Source organism: Numenius arquata, chromosome 22 (genome assembly GCF_964106895.1).
Source record: "Numenius arquata chromosome 22, bNumArq3.hap1.1, whole genome shotgun sequence".
In the NCBI taxonomy this organism is placed as follows: domain Eukaryota; kingdom Metazoa; phylum Chordata; class Aves; order Charadriiformes; family Scolopacidae; genus Numenius; species Numenius arquata.
Window position 1 is genome coordinate 1,152,515 of NC_133597.1, and position 21,470 is coordinate 1,173,984.

The 21,470-nt window shown below is 55.9% G+C and overlaps 1 protein-coding gene across 1 annotated transcript in view; it reads right to left on the bottom strand.

The window, feature by feature from the left end:
- Positions 1-8,241: 8,241 nt before the first annotated feature.
- The window catches only part of DSCAML1 (DS cell adhesion molecule like 1), a 111,929-nt gene continuing 98,700 nt past the window's right edge, over positions 8,242-21,470 (bottom strand). Inside the window, exons 21-33 of the mRNA XM_074162324.1 lie at positions 21,270-21,423; positions 20,923-21,040; positions 20,649-20,812; positions 20,263-20,361; positions 18,194-18,382; positions 17,809-18,096; positions 17,558-17,713; positions 17,406-17,436; positions 17,029-17,147; positions 16,535-16,687; positions 15,681-15,875; positions 14,397-14,708; positions 8,242-8,675 (exon numbers count right to left, since the gene is read on the bottom strand). Of these exons, the coding sequence (XP_074018425.1) occupies positions 8,242-8,675; positions 14,397-14,708; positions 15,681-15,875; positions 16,535-16,687; positions 17,029-17,147; positions 17,406-17,436; positions 17,558-17,713; positions 17,809-18,096; positions 18,194-18,382; positions 20,263-20,361; positions 20,649-20,812; positions 20,923-21,040; positions 21,270-21,423 (2,412 nt within the window). The remainder of the gene's footprint in view (positions 8,676-14,396; positions 14,709-15,680; positions 15,876-16,534; positions 16,688-17,028; positions 17,148-17,405; positions 17,437-17,557; positions 17,714-17,808; positions 18,097-18,193; positions 18,383-20,262; positions 20,362-20,648; positions 20,813-20,922; positions 21,041-21,269; positions 21,424-21,470) is intronic.

Consider the following 21,470-nt stretch of genomic DNA (forward strand, 5'->3'; position numbering starts at 1 on the left):
GGAGCCCCTCGGAGACCCCAGCCATGCTGGGAACCCTGATGACAGCACTGTTTTTTGTGGTGAGAGCATTTGGACAGGTGAGTCGGGGCCGGCCTGGCCGCAGGTAGGATTTAATGCTTTCCGTTTGATTTCTGGAGGCGTGCGGTGGGTGATCCCGTTAGAGAAGCGCGGGGAATGTGGGCCGGGGGTGTCTCAGCTCCTGCTCCAGCGTCGCCGAGGCCGTGCCGTGAGCCCCTGCACTGCATCGTCCTCGGCAAGTTGTCTGGGGTGTTGCCTTGGGAGCGCCGGTTTTGCGACTGTCACGTTAGTGGGTGTATCGGAGCTCTGCAGAGGGCAGTTCCCTCTTGTGCCCGGGTGTTTGGGCTTCCCAGTCTGGGGAGCAAGTGCTGGGAATGTGCACCTCGAGTCTTGGAGCCCTCGGGGTTGGGGAGGAAGGAAAACCCTGCCCTATCCAGGGCTGGGGAGAGGAAAGGAAGCGGAAAGGTTTGCTAGGGGCTGTGGCACCAGCCTGACAGTCGTTCCCGGCCCTACTGACCGTGCCTCGGGCTTCTGTAGCTCCTTCTCCAGGGCTAGAGGGTCCTTGTCCCTGCTGTGTGGTGTGGGACGCCGGGGGAAGCGACTGTCCCAGTGTCACGGCGTGAGCCTGCAGCAGAGCCCTGAGCCCTGCCTCTCCTGCCGTCTCTAGACCAGCTCCTGCCCTCTGCCGTTCCCTGTCCCCAAAACCACCCCAGGGCAGGGAGAGGAGGCAGAGGTCTCTGCTTGTCCTGGTGGCTCCTGTGCCACCCTGGGCAGGTCTGGGTCACCCATAACTTGATGCGGAGCCCCATGGCCTCGGCCTTACCCGTGAGCTCTGCAGCCCTACTACCTCACGATGAGAATCGCTCATCGGTGTGGGACGGGAAGAGATGCTGAGCGTCGTCACAGCTGGTGGGGCCACCACGGGTTGCGATCGCTGTTGGTGCATGTGGAATAGCAGCTCTTTCTGTTGCTCTTCTCTGCTCTTACCTGCCGCGAATCCCTTCTGTGTCCAGCTCGGGACCAACCTGTTCCGTGAGGAGCCCCTGCCCTACCTCGTGTACCAGCCCCTGCCCTGGCAGATCCAGTGTGTGACCCAGAGCCGCCGCACCAGCCGGGACAGCGAGGTGAGGGCTCCTCCTCCGCATCTCTTGGGGGACAGGGCAGTGCCTGGAGCAGGAGGAGCAGCAGGTATCTGTTACCCAAACAGCCTGCTCGGAGCAGAAGGCTTGGGCAAGGGGGAGAGGTTTTTCTCTTTCCCTTGAAAGACAGAAAATAGGGTGATACCAGGAGGCAGGATAAGGTGAAAAACGTTGAGAAGGTATTTGTAGGAAAATTCAGGCTTATTCTTGGGAATGAAAATACTCCCGAGCAGACCTGCCATCCCAGGTGCTGCAGTGTCGTGGTGGGTGCTGGGGCTGAGGAACTAAACCCAGCGAGTCTGGTTCCACATGGATTTGAAATGCAGATGGAGTGAGGCCGGTGCCAAGGTACATCCTGAGATGCTACCAGCACAGCTCACGGAGCTGATTTCATACAAAGCTCTTCTCTGCCTCTCCTTGGAGGGCTTCTCACAAATGCAAATTAATTAATCAGTGCTCTGTAGTGCTCTTTAAGGGAACAACAGTAAGTATTTCAAGCTTCCCAAAGGGAACGGGGAGTGGAAAGCTCGGTGAGGCCCTTTCAGAGCTTCCCAGCTGGCCCGAAAGGGGCTGTTCTCGCCACCTCTCCCTGACACGTAACCAACTCTCTATTTTTGTTCTCTTCAGAGAGGCCGGAGCTCGCGGCACAACAGCATCTACTCTGTTTCTGGAGAGAGAGGTGAGTGTGGAGACAGCGCAGCAGGGGAAACTCAATGTTGTGACCGTGGGATGCCACAGAGGAGCAGGCACTGCAGCACCCGGACCCTTCTTGGCTTCTCCTTCAAAAAAAACCCCAAACCAAACCCTCTCTGACATTATTAAGAGGTATTTTGGAAGTCAGTTCTGTGGAGGGAAGCCCTCTCAGACAGTTTTCCCTCCAGCCCAGCCTGTGGCTTGCTGGCTGCGCTGTGCTTTCAGTCAGTTCCCCTCCCTGGGGAGGGTGCCCTTCGTGCCACCCCCAGGAGGGCACCTGGGCATGGACAGGATGGTGAGATGTTCCTCGAAACCTGTAGGATCAGTAAGTGAAGGGCCTAGCGTTGCACGGCTGAACGTACAAGGGTGTGTGTGCGTGCAAATCCCTGATTCCCACTGAACCCCATGGGTCAGACTGGCCCCTAAAACAGACCCCCCCCCTTCCTCTTTTTTTCCCTGGCCTGGCAAAACTACCCTCAATTCCCCCCTCTTTCCTGCTCTTGTCTCCGGGACTCTGCCCCCTCCGCTGAAGTCGAGCGCTCAGCAAAGAGGATTTGAGCGCTTCTATTCCGAGCGCGGCTCGGGCAGCAATCGGATAAGGGTCGGTGAAGCGATGCTGTGGCAGAGCAGGGTGCTGAGCCACGGTCCTCCTCCCTGGACCAGCAGCTCTGGCCAGCCTGGGCACCGCTCTGGGAGAGGTGAAGGTCCCCAGGGCTGACAGTGTTGTGTTTGTTGGGGCAGCGGGCTGTTATTGATGGGCCTGGCCGTGGCCGAGCTCCTTCAGTAGGTGTATTTCTTGAAGATCCGGGGGCTCGTTCCTGCAAGCGTACCGCAGGACGAGCCCTGGTGGCTCTCTGGCCTCTGGTTTTTTTGCAGGGGGCAGGATTTATGGCTGACGATGTATCTTGTTGAGCAGGGCAGGGGGGAGCCGCTTCCCGACATGGACTCTCTTTATGCCTCTTTTTACTTTGCGATTTCTTTTCGGGCGTGAATAAAAAGGGGTTCAGGTGCCGGCGATGAGTTTATACAGCAGCATCTGGCACCAGGATTCCTGATGGCTGCTCGGGGGGTGCTTAGCGGTGACACGCTCGCTTAAAGGAGCGCTGCTGAGAGCCTTTGATTCAGTTCCTGTTGAATTCCACAATACTTCCCTGATGCCACATTAAGCGTGGGGCGGGGAGGGCTCCCATTTGTCAGCGTGAGAGCTTTATTGCTGTACAGCGCCGGGCTTTATTTTATTTTTTTTTTTTTCCCCCCCCTAATCTTATTTGTGTGTGTGAAAGTAAGTGAGTATCATACTTGGTGATTAAACGTGGGGAAGCCGAGGTCTTTGGGGAGGAAAGCTGTGTAAATAGAGGGCTTAGCGCTGCCGGGGAGGCCGGGCTCTGCTGAGCCTCTCGCTCCATCTCCCTCTGCCACGGAGATGAGCCCCGTGAGCTGGTGGAGTCGGGGTTTCCTGCTGTGGATTGTCCAGCTTCTTTCATCTCCGTAAGAGTGAAGCCCCACTCTGGGGGGAGCCTGGGGTGCACGGGGGCCAGTCTGACCCCATGGCGGGGGATACCAGAGCCCTGCCCTGCTCGGTGGAGCCTGTTCAGGGCCACCGGCACCGCCTGTGCTCACTGGGATGCTCTGTTGTCGCTCCAGGCAGCGTGACCCCTGATGCCAGCAGCGAGGGCAAGTTCTTCAGTGATCCTTCCGAGAAGGCAGCCGTCACCATCCAGACCCACTTCAGGAGATACCAGCAGCAGAAGCAGGAGAAGAAGTAGACGTGTCGGCCCCCCCGTGCCCTGCGCTGCCCCTCCTCTTCGTCTGTTCCGTACCCCGGAGCGATTTGCGGCCATGGTGACTGTGAACCTGCTCCCCGATACGTAGCTCCTGGTGTGTCCGCAGCTGTAGATACTCGGCCGTTTGTCTTGGTGGCTGCTCGGAGTGAGACCTCTTTCCTGCTCAGTCCTTCCCCAGACAGCACTGCCTTGGGGGCCGGGGTGCGAGGGGCTGTTTGGTGGGACCTCAGCAGCCTTGACCAGCCTCGGTGGCATCACCCAGAGCTGCGTGGTGGCCGGCCGCGGGGCTGGTGTGGGGCTGGCTGAGCTGGCCAGCCCCCCAGGCTGTGTCAGTGGAGACCCCACACAGCTGATAGCGGTTGTGGCTGGTCGTTGCCCAGCTGGGGGCTCGTTTTGCCTGGTAGTAGCCCTCTCCTGTGCCTCCATCTCCACTCTGCCTCTGGAGCTGGAGGAGGGGGGAAGGACTGTCTTGTCCCCTGTTCCAGGCAGCGAAGGGAGCAGGAGCGGAGCCGTCTGCTGACCGTGAGCTGAGCCTTCTTTTCTTGGGGAGGGAAGGGGGGGCTGGTTTCAGAACGGGGATGGGGTGGGACTCTGCCTCCTGCAGCTGCGCGTGCCAAGGTTGAACCCGCTCTCCACCAAGTCGGGGTCCTGCCTGAGACAGCCCCCTGCTCGCTCTGGTGCTTGGGTTAGTGCCCACTGTCCCCCCAGCCACCCTGTCCTGGTCTTCTGGTCCAGCAGAGACCTGCTCCCGCTCCGACAGGGATGGAACTCCAAGGTTCTCTGGGGTTTTGGCACCAGTTTCTGAGTGCCGGCTTTTGGAGGGTGCAGAGCTGGTGAGAAAGGGGGGAATGTGGAAGCTCTGGGCCAGGAGAGAAGCGGGAGGAGGTTTGCTGCGAGCAGGTTCGGTGTGAAGCTGGTGATGAGGGGGTGCTGTGGCACGGTGGGCGCTCGGGGGGAAGGAGCGGGGCTCGGAGGAGCTGCTGGCTGTGGACGGTGCTGCCCTGATGGCTTGAGCGCGGTCGTAATTGCTGCTTTGCTGGGTCTGGTGCTGGATTCTCCGTGCAGAGCTGTGCCCCTGGAGCCCTGACTGCCCCCAGGCTGCCCTTTCTGTCCTCTCCAGCCACAAAAAAGTCTTCAGCCCTTCTTAGCAGGGCTCCATCCCCAGCTGCCCCTGCTTATCCTCAGCTTGGGAGTGCTGGTTTCTGGTATCCGGCTTCTGCTCGTGCTCAGTCGCTGGCTGTGGTGGGCACCCAGTGCTGCTCCTCTGAAGGAGAACTGGGAGAGCAGGTGGTTTGGTCCATCGCTCTGTGGTGGGGTGGGCTCTGCTGTGGGCAGCCTGACAGCGGGAGGTGTGTGTTGGCTGGCGTCCGGGGGCTCGGCTGGAGGGCTGTGTGGGGCAGCTGGCAAAGCGGACCCAAAAATCAACCCAGCTCTTTGGATTTCTGAGCTCGATGGGGCTTTTTGGGGGGCCTGTTAGAGGCGGAGTTTGGCTTGTGTGGCTTGAATTGGCTGTTTTCCTTCAACTCCTGGTGGGTTAGTGTGGGGAGGGGCGGGGGGGCTCACTGGGAGCTCGGGGGGGGACGCTGGGGTCTCATGGTGAGTGCTGGAAATTTGGACCGTCTTAATAAACTGTGCAAAGCCCAGGGCTGGGAACTGCTGGGGAAGGGGGAGGGTGGAGGGACCTTGCGAAGATGTAGAAGGAAATCTGTACTAGCCACTTCCAATAAAGATGTATTAATCGGTGTTAATCTGTTCTTCTTTTTGTCTTGCTAATCCCCTTACTCTCCCAGCTGAGAACACACTTGCCTTTTCTTGCCTCTTCTATTTAAAGCCTGGGCTGGGTGTTTGGGAGGTGCTGCGGGGGGGCACTGGGCTCTGGGCTTAAAATCGGTACCGTGTGAAGGTTTTGGAGTTTAACGCGTGCTCAGCTGTTGGTGAAATCCTTAGGGAGATGCCTGAGAAACGCTAGTTTGCTTGTCAGCGCTCTCCAGCGGATCTCGGGGGGAGACAGAAGGGGCAGGACTGGTTTCACTGGGTTGAAGGCAAGCGCTGACCGGTGTAAGACAGCCCCGATTTGGGGACGAGCTGATGTGGGCTGTGAGCGCAGCCACCGCTGCGGGGACCCACGGGTCCCCTGGAGAGGCGAGAGGGTCCTCAGGCCATCGGGGGGTTGCAGCAGCCTGTGTGGGACCCCACCTGCAGCCAGGAGGTTCCCGGGACTCTGCGGAGTCACTGGTGACCAGTTGCTGCGTGTCCCCCAGCCTCTCTGCTGCCTCGGTGTTTTCCCTCGACGACTCGCTTTAAGGTCAGCCGAAAGCTCTTTCTGGCTCGAACGGACCCTGTTGGAGCTCTATGGAGTGGTCTGCAGCCCTGAATCGCCTCGCTCGTGTTCCGCCTACGAACGCTGTGCAAAAATCCTCGCACGCCGAATTGGAAAATCGCCCCTGGTTTTGTCTCCAAAAAAAACCCGTGTTAAAATGGAGTGAATGGAGAAACTCGTGCATGGAAGTAAATGTTACTCAGGACAGATCTTGGGATTCATAAAAAAAAAAAAAAAACAAACAAACAAAGAACAACAAACCAAGGCAAGGTAAGTACTTGCAGAAGAACGTAACCCCACTCCAGGCATGGATTTGGAGGCTGCCTGACTGCTCTTGACAGGAACTCTCAGCGCATCAAAAGCAGAGGCTCCAGGTGCCGGGCAGGAACCCAGATCCTCTGGCCGAGCGCCCGGGACGCTGCGGGCAGAGGGAAAGCCCCTGGAAGGGTATTTGGTTCACCAGAAGCAAACTCTGCCTCTAAGGTAAGGTGTTGCTGGGGGTTTCGGTGGGAAAGAGCAACCCTGGCGCTTGTGGCTTCACGCGAGGGATCGGGACGTGATCCCTGGCGCCTTTGCAGCAGCCCGTTTGGGGAGGGTGCCCCTCTCACCAGGGATGCTCCTCAGTGCAGGATGGCTCCCAGTCTTACCAGAATAAGCACCAAAACTGACTTAAAACCAACCAAACAAAAAAAGCACAAGAAACTGTCATAATAGCTCGTTTCCTGAGCCTCATGGGGGAACAGCTGCCAGGCGGTTCCAGCTGCACTGGATTTAAGGAGACAGAACCAGAAGGGAAAGGAGGATTCGCTGACCAGCTGGGACGCCGGGATGGCCCCTCGAGCAGGGAAGTCACTCCAGGGTTACGTCTCGAGATTCGGAGATTCCTTGTTGCAACAGATCTTCAGTAAATGACTAACGGGATGCTAAACTTGGAACTGTCATCCAAGTGACGTAAAGGATCGAGTGTGCCCCTGTAATCCCTTAGCCATAAACCGTTGACCAAGTCTGGGACTAGGACCGGATCCAGCCGCCCCTAGACTCCTCTCCGAGAAGGAGTTTAGAAAGCAAGGGGGTCCCTTCCGAACCCCGTGACTCAACGGGAGGGTCTCCCTGACCATAAATAACCCAGTGTGCCTCGCCAGTGAATCTTGTAAAATACTGTCGCGTTTACTTAGTTGCGTAAAACTTAGTGTTGGTACCAATAAGTGTGTTGCTGCTGCGGCTCCACGAGAGCGGTGCGTCGCTCCAGCGGCGACACCGGCCTGACAACAGGAACAGGAGGGATCTGCCAGCTGGAAATGGAAATGGTTACGCTACGTCACCAGTGACACCGATTGCTTTATTTGCATACCATGGTTTGGGTTGTTCATTTAAAAAAAAACAACAAAAAAACCCCCACCAAAACAAAACAAAAACAAAACAAAAACAAAAACAAAACAAACCCAAAAAACCCCCAAACCCAAAAACCCCCACCAAACCTAGGAGAGGTATTAGAAATGTGAACTCTGTGGCACTTGCTTATAATTGATGTGTTAAACCAGCATTTCTTTCTGCCTCGGCCGTGGGTTTCCGATGGGTGAAAGGGGAAGGTGCGATCTGTGTTTTGGCTCATTGTTACGGCGGCTGGTGACAGCCGAGAGGGAAAATAAAAGCGAATCGAGGTGGGGCTCGGCTGGACTCTCCCACGCTGTGCGGTACCCGGTGGAGCTTCCCCGGGGATCACCGCGTCCTCGGGGTGTTTTACTGCCCCGCGCCGGGGGGCAGCGCTGCCGTCGGTCACGGTGCTCCTGGATTGACCAGCTCCTGCCCCGCTCACTCGACGGACGCCCGGGTATAAACATAACCTTTATTGCACACAGCGCTGGGTTTTTTTTCATAGAAAAAGGTATTAACACATAAGCATTTGCAAATTCGAAGCAACTCCTGTTGTTTTCAGAACAGTAAAATAGCATGCAATTGTCTTTTGAGACGTTCCTTTTTAAAACCACCGACAAGATTAGGGAAGAAGAAAAAAAAAAAAAAAAAAGTCGTCGCTGAGTCTTTCCTTGTGCCCCTTTCAAAATGATGTGAAATATATATATGTTTACATATATATTATATTTTTAAATCTGTAACATCAAATTCTTTGTGCCCTGGTTTCTTTTTCTGTTCGGAGAAGAAGAAAATAGCTTCATTTATACAAAAGAGTTCGTTATGTACAAGTTTGTTAATTAAATATAAATGGCGCGGGGGGGGGAGGTGGGTGGGGGGTGGGAAACGAGCAGCGTCCGGTCTCGGGCCGGTGCCCTCACACCAGCGTGTAGGACTTGGAGTAGGCTCCGGCCCCTTGTTTTTGAGACCTGCTCACCCCCGATGTGCTCATTTCTAGGAGGGAGTCCCTGGAGCCCCCCACTTTGGAGTGCGTGGGGGCGGTGGCCGGTGGCTCGGTGGCCGCGGCGGTGGCGGGTGCCGCGGTGGCGGCGGGCGCAGCGGCGGTGCTCGTCGTGCCGGGCATGGGGAGAGTCCGTTGAGGTAAGGTGGTTGCGGCGGAGGCCGGGGGGGGCAACCCAAGGGGTTTGGCGCCGGGGTCCAGCGTCATGTGGCGGGCTTGCGCCTGGTAAGCCCGGGCCAGGTTGCGGATGGAGGCTTCCCGCGGCGGCACCACCGGGCAGGGCTCGTGGGCATCGGGCTTGCGGAAGAAGGCGTCCGACTTGACGTAGAGCGGGAGGTTGCAGTAGTCGCCTGCGAGGGGAAGGGGAGGGAGGGTCAGACATATATATATAGAGATGGAGCACCTCCCGCATGAAGCCAGGCTGAGAGAGCTGGGGTTGTTCAGCCTGGAGAAGAGAAGGCTCCGGGGAGACCTCACAGCAGCCTTCCAATATCTGAAGGGAGCCTCCAGGAGAGCCGGAGAGGGACTCTTTGTCAGGAGATGTAGTGACAGGACAAGGGGTAATGGTTTTAAATTGGAAGAGGGGAGATTGAGATGAGATATTAGGAGGAAATTCTTTACAGTGAGGGTGGTGAAGCACTAGAACAGGTTGCCCAGGGAAGCTGTGGATGCCCCATCCCTGGAGGGGTTCAAGGCCAGGCTGGATGGGGCTTTGAGCAACCTGCTCTAGTGGAGGTGTCCCTGCCCATGGCAGGGGGTTGGAACTCGATGATCTTTAAGGTACCTTCCAACTCTAACCATTCTATGATATATATATATTTATTTTTTATATATATATATATAAAAAAAAATATAAAAATTGATAATAATTGATATATATTGATTATATATACATAACGATTGATGATATATATATATATATATAAAAAATATATATTATACACAGTGTGCCGTCGTCATCCTGCGGGGTGTCACCGCAACGAGCGGGTCAAACCGTGCTCTCCAGTGCCTTGTAGAACGTGCTCGAGAAAGTACGACCCTGCCGCGTCCCGTGCCCTCACTGCTGCCTGCGGTCAGCACCGCGTGCGTGTGTCAGGGCAACTTTGCCGCTTCCGCGCGGTGCGTGCCATCTGTCAGGCTTTTGCGCGGGTGGAGGGAGAGGACGGAGAGGTAATACATGGTGCGGTGGCAGAGAGCTGTGTGCGACGCGGGGCACCAGGATCCCACCAGGTGGGATGTAGCACCTTCGGCTTCGTAATGTGCGTAAACACCTGTACTACATTGATCGCAGCTACCCTGCGCTGCCCGCTGGTATAGATTCTATCCGACACTATGCCGTGCTGATGGCAATTTTGTGTGTGGTACAAGGCAGTAGGACCTATGGCGATAAAGAGCACGTTTTTGTTTTGTAACGTGTTCCGTGTAAACATCGGTGCTGCGTTTGAAACACCTATCGTACACCTCACGCCCCTGTTTGTTATATATTCCATCAAATTCTCTACGATGCTAATGTAAAGAGCACAGGTGCTACAGGAAACAATACATTGGCTCTGTTGTGTCCCATGGAATAACACCCAACAGTAGTGCCTCGACTGAGGGTTTATCTGTATGCACACGAGGCGTTGTGTTACTGCACTGTCTCGCATCGTATTGGTCTGTTTGTGTTATGGAACCCTTACTACTATATGAACATTTTTAGGTACTTCTGCATATAGCATGCCACCCGTTGGGCTGTTCAGATGGTGTATGATATGTAATCTATCGCACGGTGGCAGTAATTACTGGTGCCCCAGGGCAGCAGTCTCTATGGGGTATGTGCCACAGTCTGTTTTGTGTGGTCTGTGTGACCAGCCGTACCCCCGTCACAGCACCCACCCCGCTCTACCCGCCGGTTTATGTTCTATCCAATCCTGTACTAAATCTCAGCTTTGTGTGCGATACGGGGCAGCGATACCTGTGGTGATAAATATCACATTCCGGCTTGTAATGCGCTCTGTGGAAACATTTGTGCTGCGTTTGAAAGGCCTGTTATACACCTCCCACCCTCGTTATGTATTCTATCAAAATCTCTATAACGCTAACGTAAATAGTGTATACGCTACAAGAAACAGTAGAGCGTCTGTCACGTTCCATGGAATAATATACAACGGTAGTACCTCGACTGAAGGTTTATGTGTACGTACACACGAGGCGTTGCATTACCGTATCGTCTCGGGTTGTATTGTTCTATTTGTGTTATAAACCCCTTACTTTTATGTTACATGAACACTTTTCGGCACTTCTGCATAGAGCACGCCGTGTTAGGTTTCCAGACGGTGTATGTATATATAACGTATCGTACGGTGGCAGTAATCCGTGTGTGCTCCAGGGCAGTGGGGTCGGTGGTGATATACCACGTGCTGTCCTGTGGTCTGTATAAACAGCTGTACTGCATTCATAGCACCTACTCTACCCGCCGGTATGTATTCTATCCAATTCCATACTGTGCCGATGTTAACTCTGCGTGTGTGATACGGGGCAGTCGTATCTATGGCGATAGATATCACATCTTGTTTTGTAACGTGTTCTGTGCAAACACTTGTGCTGCCTTTGAAACACCTATTGTACGCCTCCCACCCTTGTTATATATATATATATATGTCAAATTCTCTACGATGCTAATGCAAAGAGCATATATGTTATAAGAAACAATACATTGGCTATGTCATGTTACGTGGAATAATATACAACAGTAGTACCTTAACTGAAGGATTTAGGTGTATGTACACGAGGCATTGCATTACTATATTGTCTTGGGTTGTATTGTTCTATTTGTGCTATATAAGCCTTACTATTATGTTATATGAATATTTTGAGGTACTTCTGTGTACAGTGTGTCATCTGCTATGTTTCTGTATGGTGTATGTGTATGCAATGTATCCTATGGTGGCAGTAATCCCTGTGTGCTCCAGGGCGGCGGGGTCTGTGGTGATATACCACGTGCCGTCCTGTGGTCTGTGTAAGCATCTGTACTGCATTCACAACGCCTGCTCTACCCTACCCACTGGTATAGATTCTATCCAATGCTATACCCTGCTAATGGCAATTTTGTGTGTGAAACAAGACAGGAAGATCTCTGGTGATAAATACCACGTCTGGTTTTGTAACGTGTTCCGTGTAAACATCTTGGGGTGCGTTTGAAACACCTATTATCCACCTCACGCCGTTGTTATATATTCTAGCAAATTCACTACTATACTAATGTAAAGAGCATATATGCTAAGAGAGACAATAGATGGTCCACGTCGTATTACACGAACAGCATACCATGTGTACGTGCAGAAGACATTGCGTGACTCTATTGTTTTAAGTTGTATTGTTCTGTTTGGGTTGTATAACCCTTCGTATCGTCTGTTCATACGAATGTTTTTAGCTACTTCTGCAATTGCGTGTCCCGTTCAGGTTTTTCAGGTGGTGCAGGACACGGAACACATTGCACGGTGGCAGCAACCACTGTGTGTGCTCCAGGGCGGCGGGGTCTGTGGTGATATATCCCGTTCTGCTCTGTACCACGTCCATAAGAGCTACTGCACGCCACTGCTACAAATTCCGCCAAATACCATACCCTGCTACCGGCAATTTTGTGTGACACGGGGCGGTAATACCGGCGGCGGTTTGTATCACGCTCTCTTTTGTCACATGTTCAGGGTACCTGTACGCCCCCCACGACACCTACTGTAGCTGCACCCCGTTGCTATATACTCTATCAAATACTCTGCTGTAAATAGCACATATGCTGCAGGAAACACTATCTTGGAATTCCATGGAACGATATATAATGATAATACCTTAATGGCAGGGTTTATGCGTACGTTTACATAAGGCATTGGGTTGTGTAAGAAAATACACCACTATAACGCTGTTACTTTTAACTGTATGTTTTGTAAGGCGGTTTGTGAAATACAAGCTATTATTATGATGTACTATATATATATACACTAATATATACTCTATATTTATATACTATTATTATATTATTACTATTGTAATATATTCTGATTCTGCTATGCAATATCCACTCCACTATGTAAAATGTAAGTATAGTGTCTTTGCAGAAAAATAATATACTATGTAATTTATAGTGTATAAATTAGCTGCCACTTATCATCACATCTGTAATCTTAGAGTGGATCTACTGTGTATTTTACACACATCCAATATATGTACTATGTTAAAAGAAAATTGCAGCTGCTGCAGTGTACTCCCCCAAACAGCACCCTGGAACGTGTGTATTAACTCTGGGAGGAGAAAGACAAGTCCTAAGCGGCTGTAGTGTTTCTGGTGGTGGGTGGGAGGGGTGGAAGGGTACTGGGACAGCTTTGCTGGAGTAGCTGTACGCCGCTGTCTTTGCTGCTTGTACTTAAGTGTATTGTCTCTGTTTGAGAAAGACAAGTCCTGTAAAAGGGTACAACTGCTGGAGACGTGGCCCTGAGCAACCACCGCCACACACAACAGCCCGTAAAAAGCCATAACCCTAACAGGACATCGCAACGCACTCAGTGGAGATGACCTTGTGCTGTTCTTGTCTCAAATTTTTAAATCCCTGCGCTGAACGGCTGTCGCCTTAGAGAGCGGAAACAGACGCTTGTCGTGCTGGGATGTATCCACGCTACAAGGGTTCTACTGAAAACATTGGAAAAAACCCACAAACTTGGTTTAAAACCTGCTTTTGTGTTATTACTTTGTGACGAAAAAGGGGAGGGAAGAGGAGAAGGGGAAAATAAAAGGACGATGCCAAGGGGGCCAAAGCATAGCCCTGGCGGGTCAACTGATGCTGCCAAGTGCCGAATTTGGGAGTGACAGCAAATTAAAGGGTGAAGATGGTGAATATAAGCCAATAACAAAGTAATTCTTCCCCACCCAGAGGATACCCCCCCCACCCCCTGCAGGAAAGCTGGGGAGGGACTCTGGATCAGGGAGGGGAGCAATAGGACGAGGGGGAGGGCTTTGGCAGTGGAAGAGGGGAGATTTATCCTTGTCTTCAGGAAGAAAATTTTTATAGTGAGAGTGGTGAAACACTAGAAGATGGAGTGGTTGGACTGCAGGACCTTTAAAGGTCCCTTCGAACCCAAACCTTTCTATGAATACTGAAAAACAAGCAGCAGCAGCAAGTAGGACCAAGGAAAAAAAAGTGGAAGAAACTATTTCTTCTGACTTCTGTTCACTTTTATATGATAAGAAATGATTTTTCTGTCCTTACACCGAGGCCAACCCAGGACCCTTGAGGTAGGAGAGAGAGCCTGGGATAAGGAAGACTGTCCTTCAATTGGCGGGGGGGGCAGATCGGGTTAGACATCATTTAAGATAACTTGACCCTCAAATCCATGGGCCTGATGGGATGCACCCGTGAGAGCCAAGGGAACTGGCAGACGTTATTGTGAAGCCACTCTCCATCATACATGAAAAGTCACAGGGAAGAGGAGGGGTGCCCGAGGACTGGAGGAGGGTGAATGTCACTTCAGTCTTCAAAAAAGGGCAAGGAGGAGGATACAGGAAACTACAGACCCATCAGCCTCACCTCCACCCCTGGAAAGGGGAGAATGCAGAGCACGTGAAGAGGGCACGGGACACGTGACGAGGGCACGGGGTAGGTGAAAAGAGCGTGGGGCACATGGAGAGGAGCTGGGTTGCCAAAAAAAAAAAAAAAAGGCAAAGAGAAGTCTTGTGACAAGAGGAGGAGAGAGAGGCAAAGAGACGTGCGGAGGAGAGAAAAGGGGAACCTTTAGTTAGATTCCATGTGTGTTCTCTTTTGTGTGGGAACCTCTTCCAGCTTGCGTTGGGATCTAGAAGAGCTGCCTGTGGGACCTACTGAAATCACCACCTCTACAGTGGTCACACACAGGCACGCCAGAAGGTACTGCAGGATGGAAAGATGAGCACTGGGGATGGTGGAAGCGAGAGATGTTTCCCCCTCCTCCTTTCCCCCCTCCCCAGGAGCCGTCCCCGTACCTTAAGTGTTTTGTGTAATGCAAAAATAAAGAGGAAGCGTACAACTAGAGCAAAATACCGAGCCAAAGCCCAGCTGTACATACTCTTGCTGGCACGGTGCGGGATGGGTACGGCCACGCTCTTGCCCCGCTCGCTGTCCTGGGGCTTGGGGGGGGAGGCTGTGAAGCGACAGATGCCCGGCTCGGAGGGGGTGCTCATGGAGGTCATGCTGTCGGCGTTGTCGGTGGTGCCCGTGGTCATCTGGTCGGAGGAGCTGTCGGAGATGAAGCACTCCGTGATCTCGAACTTGGCGTGCTGCAGCTGCTCCTCCAGCTTCGCGTGCTCGTAGGCACGTGCCAGTTCCTCGTAGGTGGATGAGGCGCTCTCCGTTGACACCATGCTGTTCCGCCCCTTGTCTGTGGAGGAGAGGACCCATCACCCACCTGGGAATTCTTCCTGGCCCGAGAACATCATTTTCCACATCATTATTGTGACTGAAAGGCCCAGGCTGTCCCCGCTGACCCTTCCTGCTCAGAGCCAGCCCAGAGCTTCTGGGGCAGACCAGGAGGTGACAGCACCCCCCCATATCTGCCACCGGGACAGAGCCCTGCCCACACACCCCCTCACCAGGGCAGCTGCGTCACTTAACCTGGAGCTCTACACTCCAGAGCAGAGCCAGGAGCACAGGGCAGGGGACGGCACCAGCAGCAGCTCATGGAGAGTGCCAGACCTGGCAGAAGAGCCTGTCCAGTTTACGATGCTATCGGCTGAAAGCAGTGGTGACTACAACATCTCTCTTGTGAGAGGGACTTGGGTCTTTTTAGTCTGGAGAAGAGAAGGCTGAGGGGGGATCTTATCCATCCTTATCAATACTTAAAGGGTGGGTGTCAGGAGGACGAGGCCGGTCTTCTTTCAGTGGTGCCCAGTGAGAGGACAAGAGGGAACGGGCACAAACTTGAACATAGGAAGTCCCATCTAAACATGAGGAGGAACTTCTTTCCTGTGAGGGTGGCAGAGCCCTGGAAGAGGCTGCCCAGAGAGGTGGTGGAATCTCCATCTCTGCAGATATTCCAAACCCACCTGGACACGTTCCTGTGAAACCTGCTCTGGGTGGACCTGCTCTAGCAGGGGGTTGAACTAGATGATCTCCAGAGGTCCCTTCCAACCCCAGATCATTCTGTGATTCTATGAAAACTGTACTCCAATTTCTAGTAAAGATTATGACTAGTAAGTGGCTCGCACAGTGGAAGTCCTGGTTCCACAATCCCGTTGACTCACAGTAAATTCTCCTTCTGCAGCCACCCTGAGTTCATGGTTTGGGGTCACCACCACCAAACACTTGTACCCCAAAGCAGCAACCCCCGGAGCGCAGGGTGCCCCTGCCCTACCTGTGTCCTGAGAGAGGCTGGCGCTGTAGCTGTCGCTCTCGGTGACCGTGATGCCATGCTGGGACCCCACCGTCCTCCAGTCAGAGGTGAGGGTCCGTGCCGGGGTGGACGCCTGGCACTTGGTGAGGGTCCACTGGCTGGAGTACCGGTTGCGGGTGCTGTGTGCGGACTTCACGCTCTTCCTTGACACAGGGTCTAAGGCACAAAGGTGACAGTCACGGAATGGTTTGGGTTGGAAGAGACCTTGAAGATCACCTCATTCCACCCCCCTGCCCTGGACAGGGACACCTCCCACCAGTCCAGGTTGCTCAAAGTCCCCTCCAACCTGGCCTTGAACACCTCCAGGGATGGGGCATCCTGGCACAACACGGCCTCCCAAGAAGCTGCAGGAAGCTTTGGAGGACCACCACCAGCTTTGTAGCCTGCCCTAAATTTCTAGGAAATGCATTGAGTTTGGGCGCTGTGGGCGTGAGCTGGGGGGCTGTATCCCCCATATCCTCCCCCACCCCCCGCCAATACCCCACAGAGATGCTTTGAGTCTGTCCCCAATGAGATCTGGCACAACACAGCCTCCCAGGAAGAGTCACAGTGGGTGACTCAGGATGCTGTCCCATGTCCCCAGAGCGCTCCCTGCTCCTTCTGCCTTAACAACATCCGCTTTTAGGCACGGCCAGATCCTGCCCCCCAACACCCCGCTGCAGGAGCACCCCTCTGGAAGGGGACACGCCAGGACTGGCCACGGTGCCCCTGTGCTGCCAGAGGGCACTCAGCCCCGTTCATCCCTACCTGCCTCGTGCCCGTGTCTGGCAGCCCCCCCACGTGCTGCTCCCAGCACACCCACCCCAGTCACTTACTGGTGCCGGGGCGGATGTCCGACATGTCGATGAGGGGCCCCGTGTTCTGGATGAGAGCGGGGTGATGCAGCGAGACGCCCGTGCAGAAGCTCTGGGGGTTCACCGCCTGACTGAACTCCGTGTCGGTCACCGGGATGGTGGCTTTGTCATCCCCTGCGGGGGAAAAAAAACTGGAGCTCACACCTCTTTCTCTCGCTGTAGGTGTCCACCAGCCCACACTTGGCACAGCCGCGGGGCTCCCTGGCTTCCCCGCTGTAGGGCACATGGGGATGGAGGACGGGTCCCCAGCCAGGGCAGGGGGGTGACAGTGGCCCCCGTCGAGGCAGAGCCCAGCCGAGGAGATTGCTGTGGGTGCTGCGAGCAGACACACAAAGGGGGAATAGAACCCTCCATGGGCAGGGGACAGCCTGGGGGCACCCCGGACTCCTCGGGGCCAGAAGGGGTGCTGCGGCCGGGGTCGGGGCCCCATATCACAAGAAGGGCACGGTGCTTACCCAGTTGCTTGATGCCCTCCTTGTCCTCAATGAGGAGCTGTACCCGAGGGATGTCGATGTGCAGTCGGGGGCCTTGCGGGGGGCCCTTCACCGGCGTGTCAAAGCTGCGGTTATTCTTGCTGTGAGGTAAGAGGGGACGCAGACCCCGCCATTACTGGAGAGAGCCCCCGCGGCTCAAGCCCAGCAGGGGCTGGGGGGTCCCTGCCGGCCAGCCCACCGGGGCTCAGCTCTCCAGCTCTCCCCCAAGCAAGCTCCAGACCCTCTGGCTGGCAAGAGCCACCAGGAGCACAGGCTTCCCCGGTCTGAGCCCGCGCTTAAAAGCACCAAGGAGGACCCCCAGCACCCAGCATCCCACCACTCGCAGCTGGGAGACCCACCTGATCAGCATTTCAGCCAAACTCTTCGCATCTGTGCAAGGGACACAAAAAGAACCAAGAAGGAAGTTGGTTTTCTTTACTTTATAAGAGTCATTTAGGGCATAACAAGCCCATTCGGGAAAGCACAGCTCTGCCCCTGAGCCCCATCTCACCTCGAAGCCTCTTCAGCCGCTTCTCCTTCCTCTTCTTGCGGATGATGAAGAGGAGGGCTACTCCCAGCGTGGCCAGGATCACGGGGCAGGCGATGGTGAAGAGCTTCTTCACGTCGTCGCCCTCCCCTTGGGCGGACTTGATGGGGGGGATGGTGCCTGGGGCAGAGCGTGGGCAGGTGAGCGGTGGGCGCTCCCGGCAGCCCCCCCAACCAGCCGTCCTCCCACCCCGTCCCCCTGTCGCCACCACTTACTGCCGTCGTAGTCCAGCGTGGCGAACTGGGTGGTCTCGTTGCCGCAGCCGGCGCTGTTGCAGGCCTTCATGCGGAGCTCGTACCAGGTGGCCTCCCGCAGCTCCGTCAGGAAGACCTCGCTGGAGCTGTTGGTGCGGAGGCTCTGCCAGACCCAGTTGCCCTTGGGCCGGTACTCCAGGACGATGGCGGTGATGGGGCAGCCCCCGCTGCTCCAGCCCTGCAGGTTCAGCCTGGCGTGTGTGGAGTTGATGTGGGTGAAGAGGTGCTGGTCCTTGCTGAAGGAGGGCTCTGCGGGAGAGGAGCCGTCAGGACGGTTGCGGTGGGGAGGGGACCGCACCGCAGTGTCCATCCTGAGCGGGGCAGGGACACCGTGGGGCAGGCTCACCTCTGCCGTGGGTCTTGGCTTCGATGATCTCACTGATGCGGCCGGCCCCCACGCTGTTCTTGGCCGCCAGCTTCACCTTGTACCAGGTGCCACACTTGAGGCTCTCCAGCTTGAAGGAGCGCTCGGAGGAGCTGATGAACACATCCTTCCACTCCTCGCTGTTGTCCACTGAGTACTGGAGCACAAAGCCTGCGAGAGACAGGACACGGCGGTCACCTGCAGGCACATGGAGTGCTGAGGGGGAGGCGAGTGGCACCCGGGCAGAGCAAGAGAAGGGTTACCACCGGCACGCAGAGCCCACGGGGTACCCTGTGCCCACCTTGGGGACATCCCGTGGCAGAGTCCAGTGCACCAGTGGGTTCCTGCCCAACTGCATGCACGTGAACGGTGATGGGAACGCAGCCTACGTGACCGGCACGGGTTACAATTAGCTCCAAACCATTAGCTGGAATGATCTACAGCCCTCCTGGACTCTGGACGTGGCCTCAATGGGGCTCAGCTCATCTGCCCGCCCTGCCCTCCACACGGCCAGGAGCCTCGGGGCAAGTGGCACGCGGGCACCCTCAGCAGCTCGCCACCTTCCCAGTGCCCTGCCAGAGCCCCCTGGCCTCTCCCCAAGAGCCAGCCCCCCTCTGCTCCCCTGCCCACACATCGCCCACCACGGCCCCACTGCTTGGTTCCACGCGGGGAGCACGGAACGTGACGGATCGAGCGAGGCTGTAAATCCGAGCCGGGATTAGCTGGCTCCCCCGGGAAGCCGCTGGGAAGTTGCTTCTGTCACTGAGTGCCGCCTCCTCTGCTGTGATTAAGAGTATTAGGAAGCACACCGTGTCCTAGATGAGCAAACCTGTCACACCACCATCTACAAGATGCTCGCTGGGCTTTCCCGGGGAGCACGGAGCTTTTTTGGGGGGGGCGGATACACCACCGAGTGCGTCGGTGCCCCCCAGGGCAGCGCGTCTGCTGCCCCGACTGCTCTGACCTTGCTGGCAGTGCAAAACCGCAAAACTTTCATGGTGCAGTGATACCTCTGGCTATTTGGGCAGGTTCTTTTGCCAGTTCTCAAATAAAAATAACAGAGAAGAGCAGGCTTTGTGTGAGCTTGCAGGACCGCCCCGGCTGCCGATGCTGCCCGGGCACCGGGGTGGCGATGCCAAAGGAGCCACGCGAAGGCACGCGTGTGCCTCGCATCAGCCCTGCGAACGCCCAGCTCCGGCTCAGACAGAGCAGTGCCCGAAGAGAGGCTTCCCTATGGCTGCAGGACAGGGGAACCAGGACATTCCCGGGTCTGCCCGTGGGCACAAGCTTTCCCGGGCACATCAAAGCCGGCCTCGGCACCCCCGCGCCGCCCACGTTGCCTGGCACCCTGGTGCCTGCCACCGGTTATTTATTTATTTTGTACAGGCAGCGTGTTTTCAATATTTCTAATCCAATTATAACCAAATTTATCAACAGAGTCCGCTGGAGTGAAAGGCTGCTGGCTGGGGAGATTTGCTTGTAATTACTTTCATGCTTTTAATTAATTGTAAGCGAGGCCTCCTTCCCCGCTCCCCCCTCCGTGTGCAGCTGTTTCAACGTATAATTCATGAGATGAATCAGAGCAGAAAGGAGGCTCTGGAAAGCAGGGACGTTCCTGGAGCCCTCCTGGAGCCCCCAGCCTGCCAGGGATGGGAGACACTGGGCAACGGGGGACAAACCCTGCCCCGTCGGGTTCAGAGTCACGCCAAGGCCGGGAGACACCGAGCAGCCACCGGGGCTGGCCCTGGCCACCAGCGCCCGAGCAATTAACTGAAAGCCCTTCATTAGCTACTTCAATCACTGCCTCTTGCCCAAAGCACCTTCCAAGCCCCTTCATTAGGGCCGGCAGCCCTTCTACAACCTGGGAAGCATCACCCTTAATCCGGAGCGTTCCAGAGAAGGAGAAACTGAGGCACCGAGATGAAAAAGAGTGCTCAGCGTGCAGGGATGTGCCTGAAAGCCCGGGCCACGAGCCTTGTCCCCAGGGCCAGGACCAGGGGCAGCCACGGCTCTGGGATGGGTGCCGACCCCATCGCCCGCAGCAGCCGTACCCCGGATGGAGCTGCCCCCGTTGTCCCCGGGAATCCAGGCCAGCGTGATGGACGACGCTGAGGTCTTGGAGACGGTCAGGCGGGGCTGGTCCGGGGGCACTAGGGAGGAGGGAAAAGCCCGTGAGCACCGTGCATGCATGGGCTGAAAGTGCCCCAAAACTGTGTCCCCCCTAAAAGGAAAACGACAACGAGCCCTCCCCCTCAGCCCTGGGGCAGTGAGAGCCCCTCACTCACTCAAGAAAGACCCTGGGGTGCTTCACCCACCGGGAGCAGCAGGCACACAAGAGCACGGGGCTCACACCGTCCATCGAGAAGGACCGTGACCATACGGGGCACAGATGGACACAGACATGGGGCCGCAGGCCACCCCCGCCAGCGCCCCTCACCTTGCACCAGCAGGTTGATGATGATGGTGTCGAAGCCCCAGGTGTTGGTGGCCGTGCAGGTGTAGTAGCCCGAGTCTTCCGCCTTCACCGAGCGCAGCACCAGCGTGCCGTTGGCCTGGATCAGGCGGTGGCCGTCCACCGTCACGGGGATGGCAGAGTCCTCGCTGTCAGGAGAGGACAGGGTCCATCAGCCGTGTACCACACGGCCAGGGCGATGCAGCGGGCACGGTGACCCCAGCCCAGGCTGTCGCATGGCTGCCCCACGCCTCGCTACCTGTCCTTGGTCCACTTGATGGCGGGGACGGGCTCCCCGACAGAGTTGCACGGCAGCCTCACGTCCTTCATCCACGGGGTGGTGACGGTGCCTCCGAAAGAGATGATCTTGGCAGGGGCTTGGGGGCAAGGAGGAGGTCAGCCTGGTGGGCAGGCCCTGTGCGCCGACCCCCCCCGGCGTGGAATGAGAGCCAAGACCCCCCCCCGTGCCATCCCCTCTTTGCCCCGGGCACGAGCTACCCCCGCCGTCCCCTGCTCATGTGGAGCAGCCAAAGCAACCCGAGGGGCAGGGGACAGCAGAGCCAGGGTGTTGGTCCCCCTCCCGTGAGCCGGTGGCCCCCGCCGTACCTTTCCCAGCAGGCTCGATGGTGACTTTCTCGCTGATGTTGCCACGGCCGGCGGAGGTGACGGCGGCCACCCACAGCATGTACTGCTGCCCCCGGTTCAGGTGGGCGATGCGGTAGAAGAGCTGGTCGGGGCTGGTCTCGTACTCGCTGGGGGCCTGCGGGGGGGAACGGGAGAAGGTACAGCCTCCCTGAGACCCTCAAC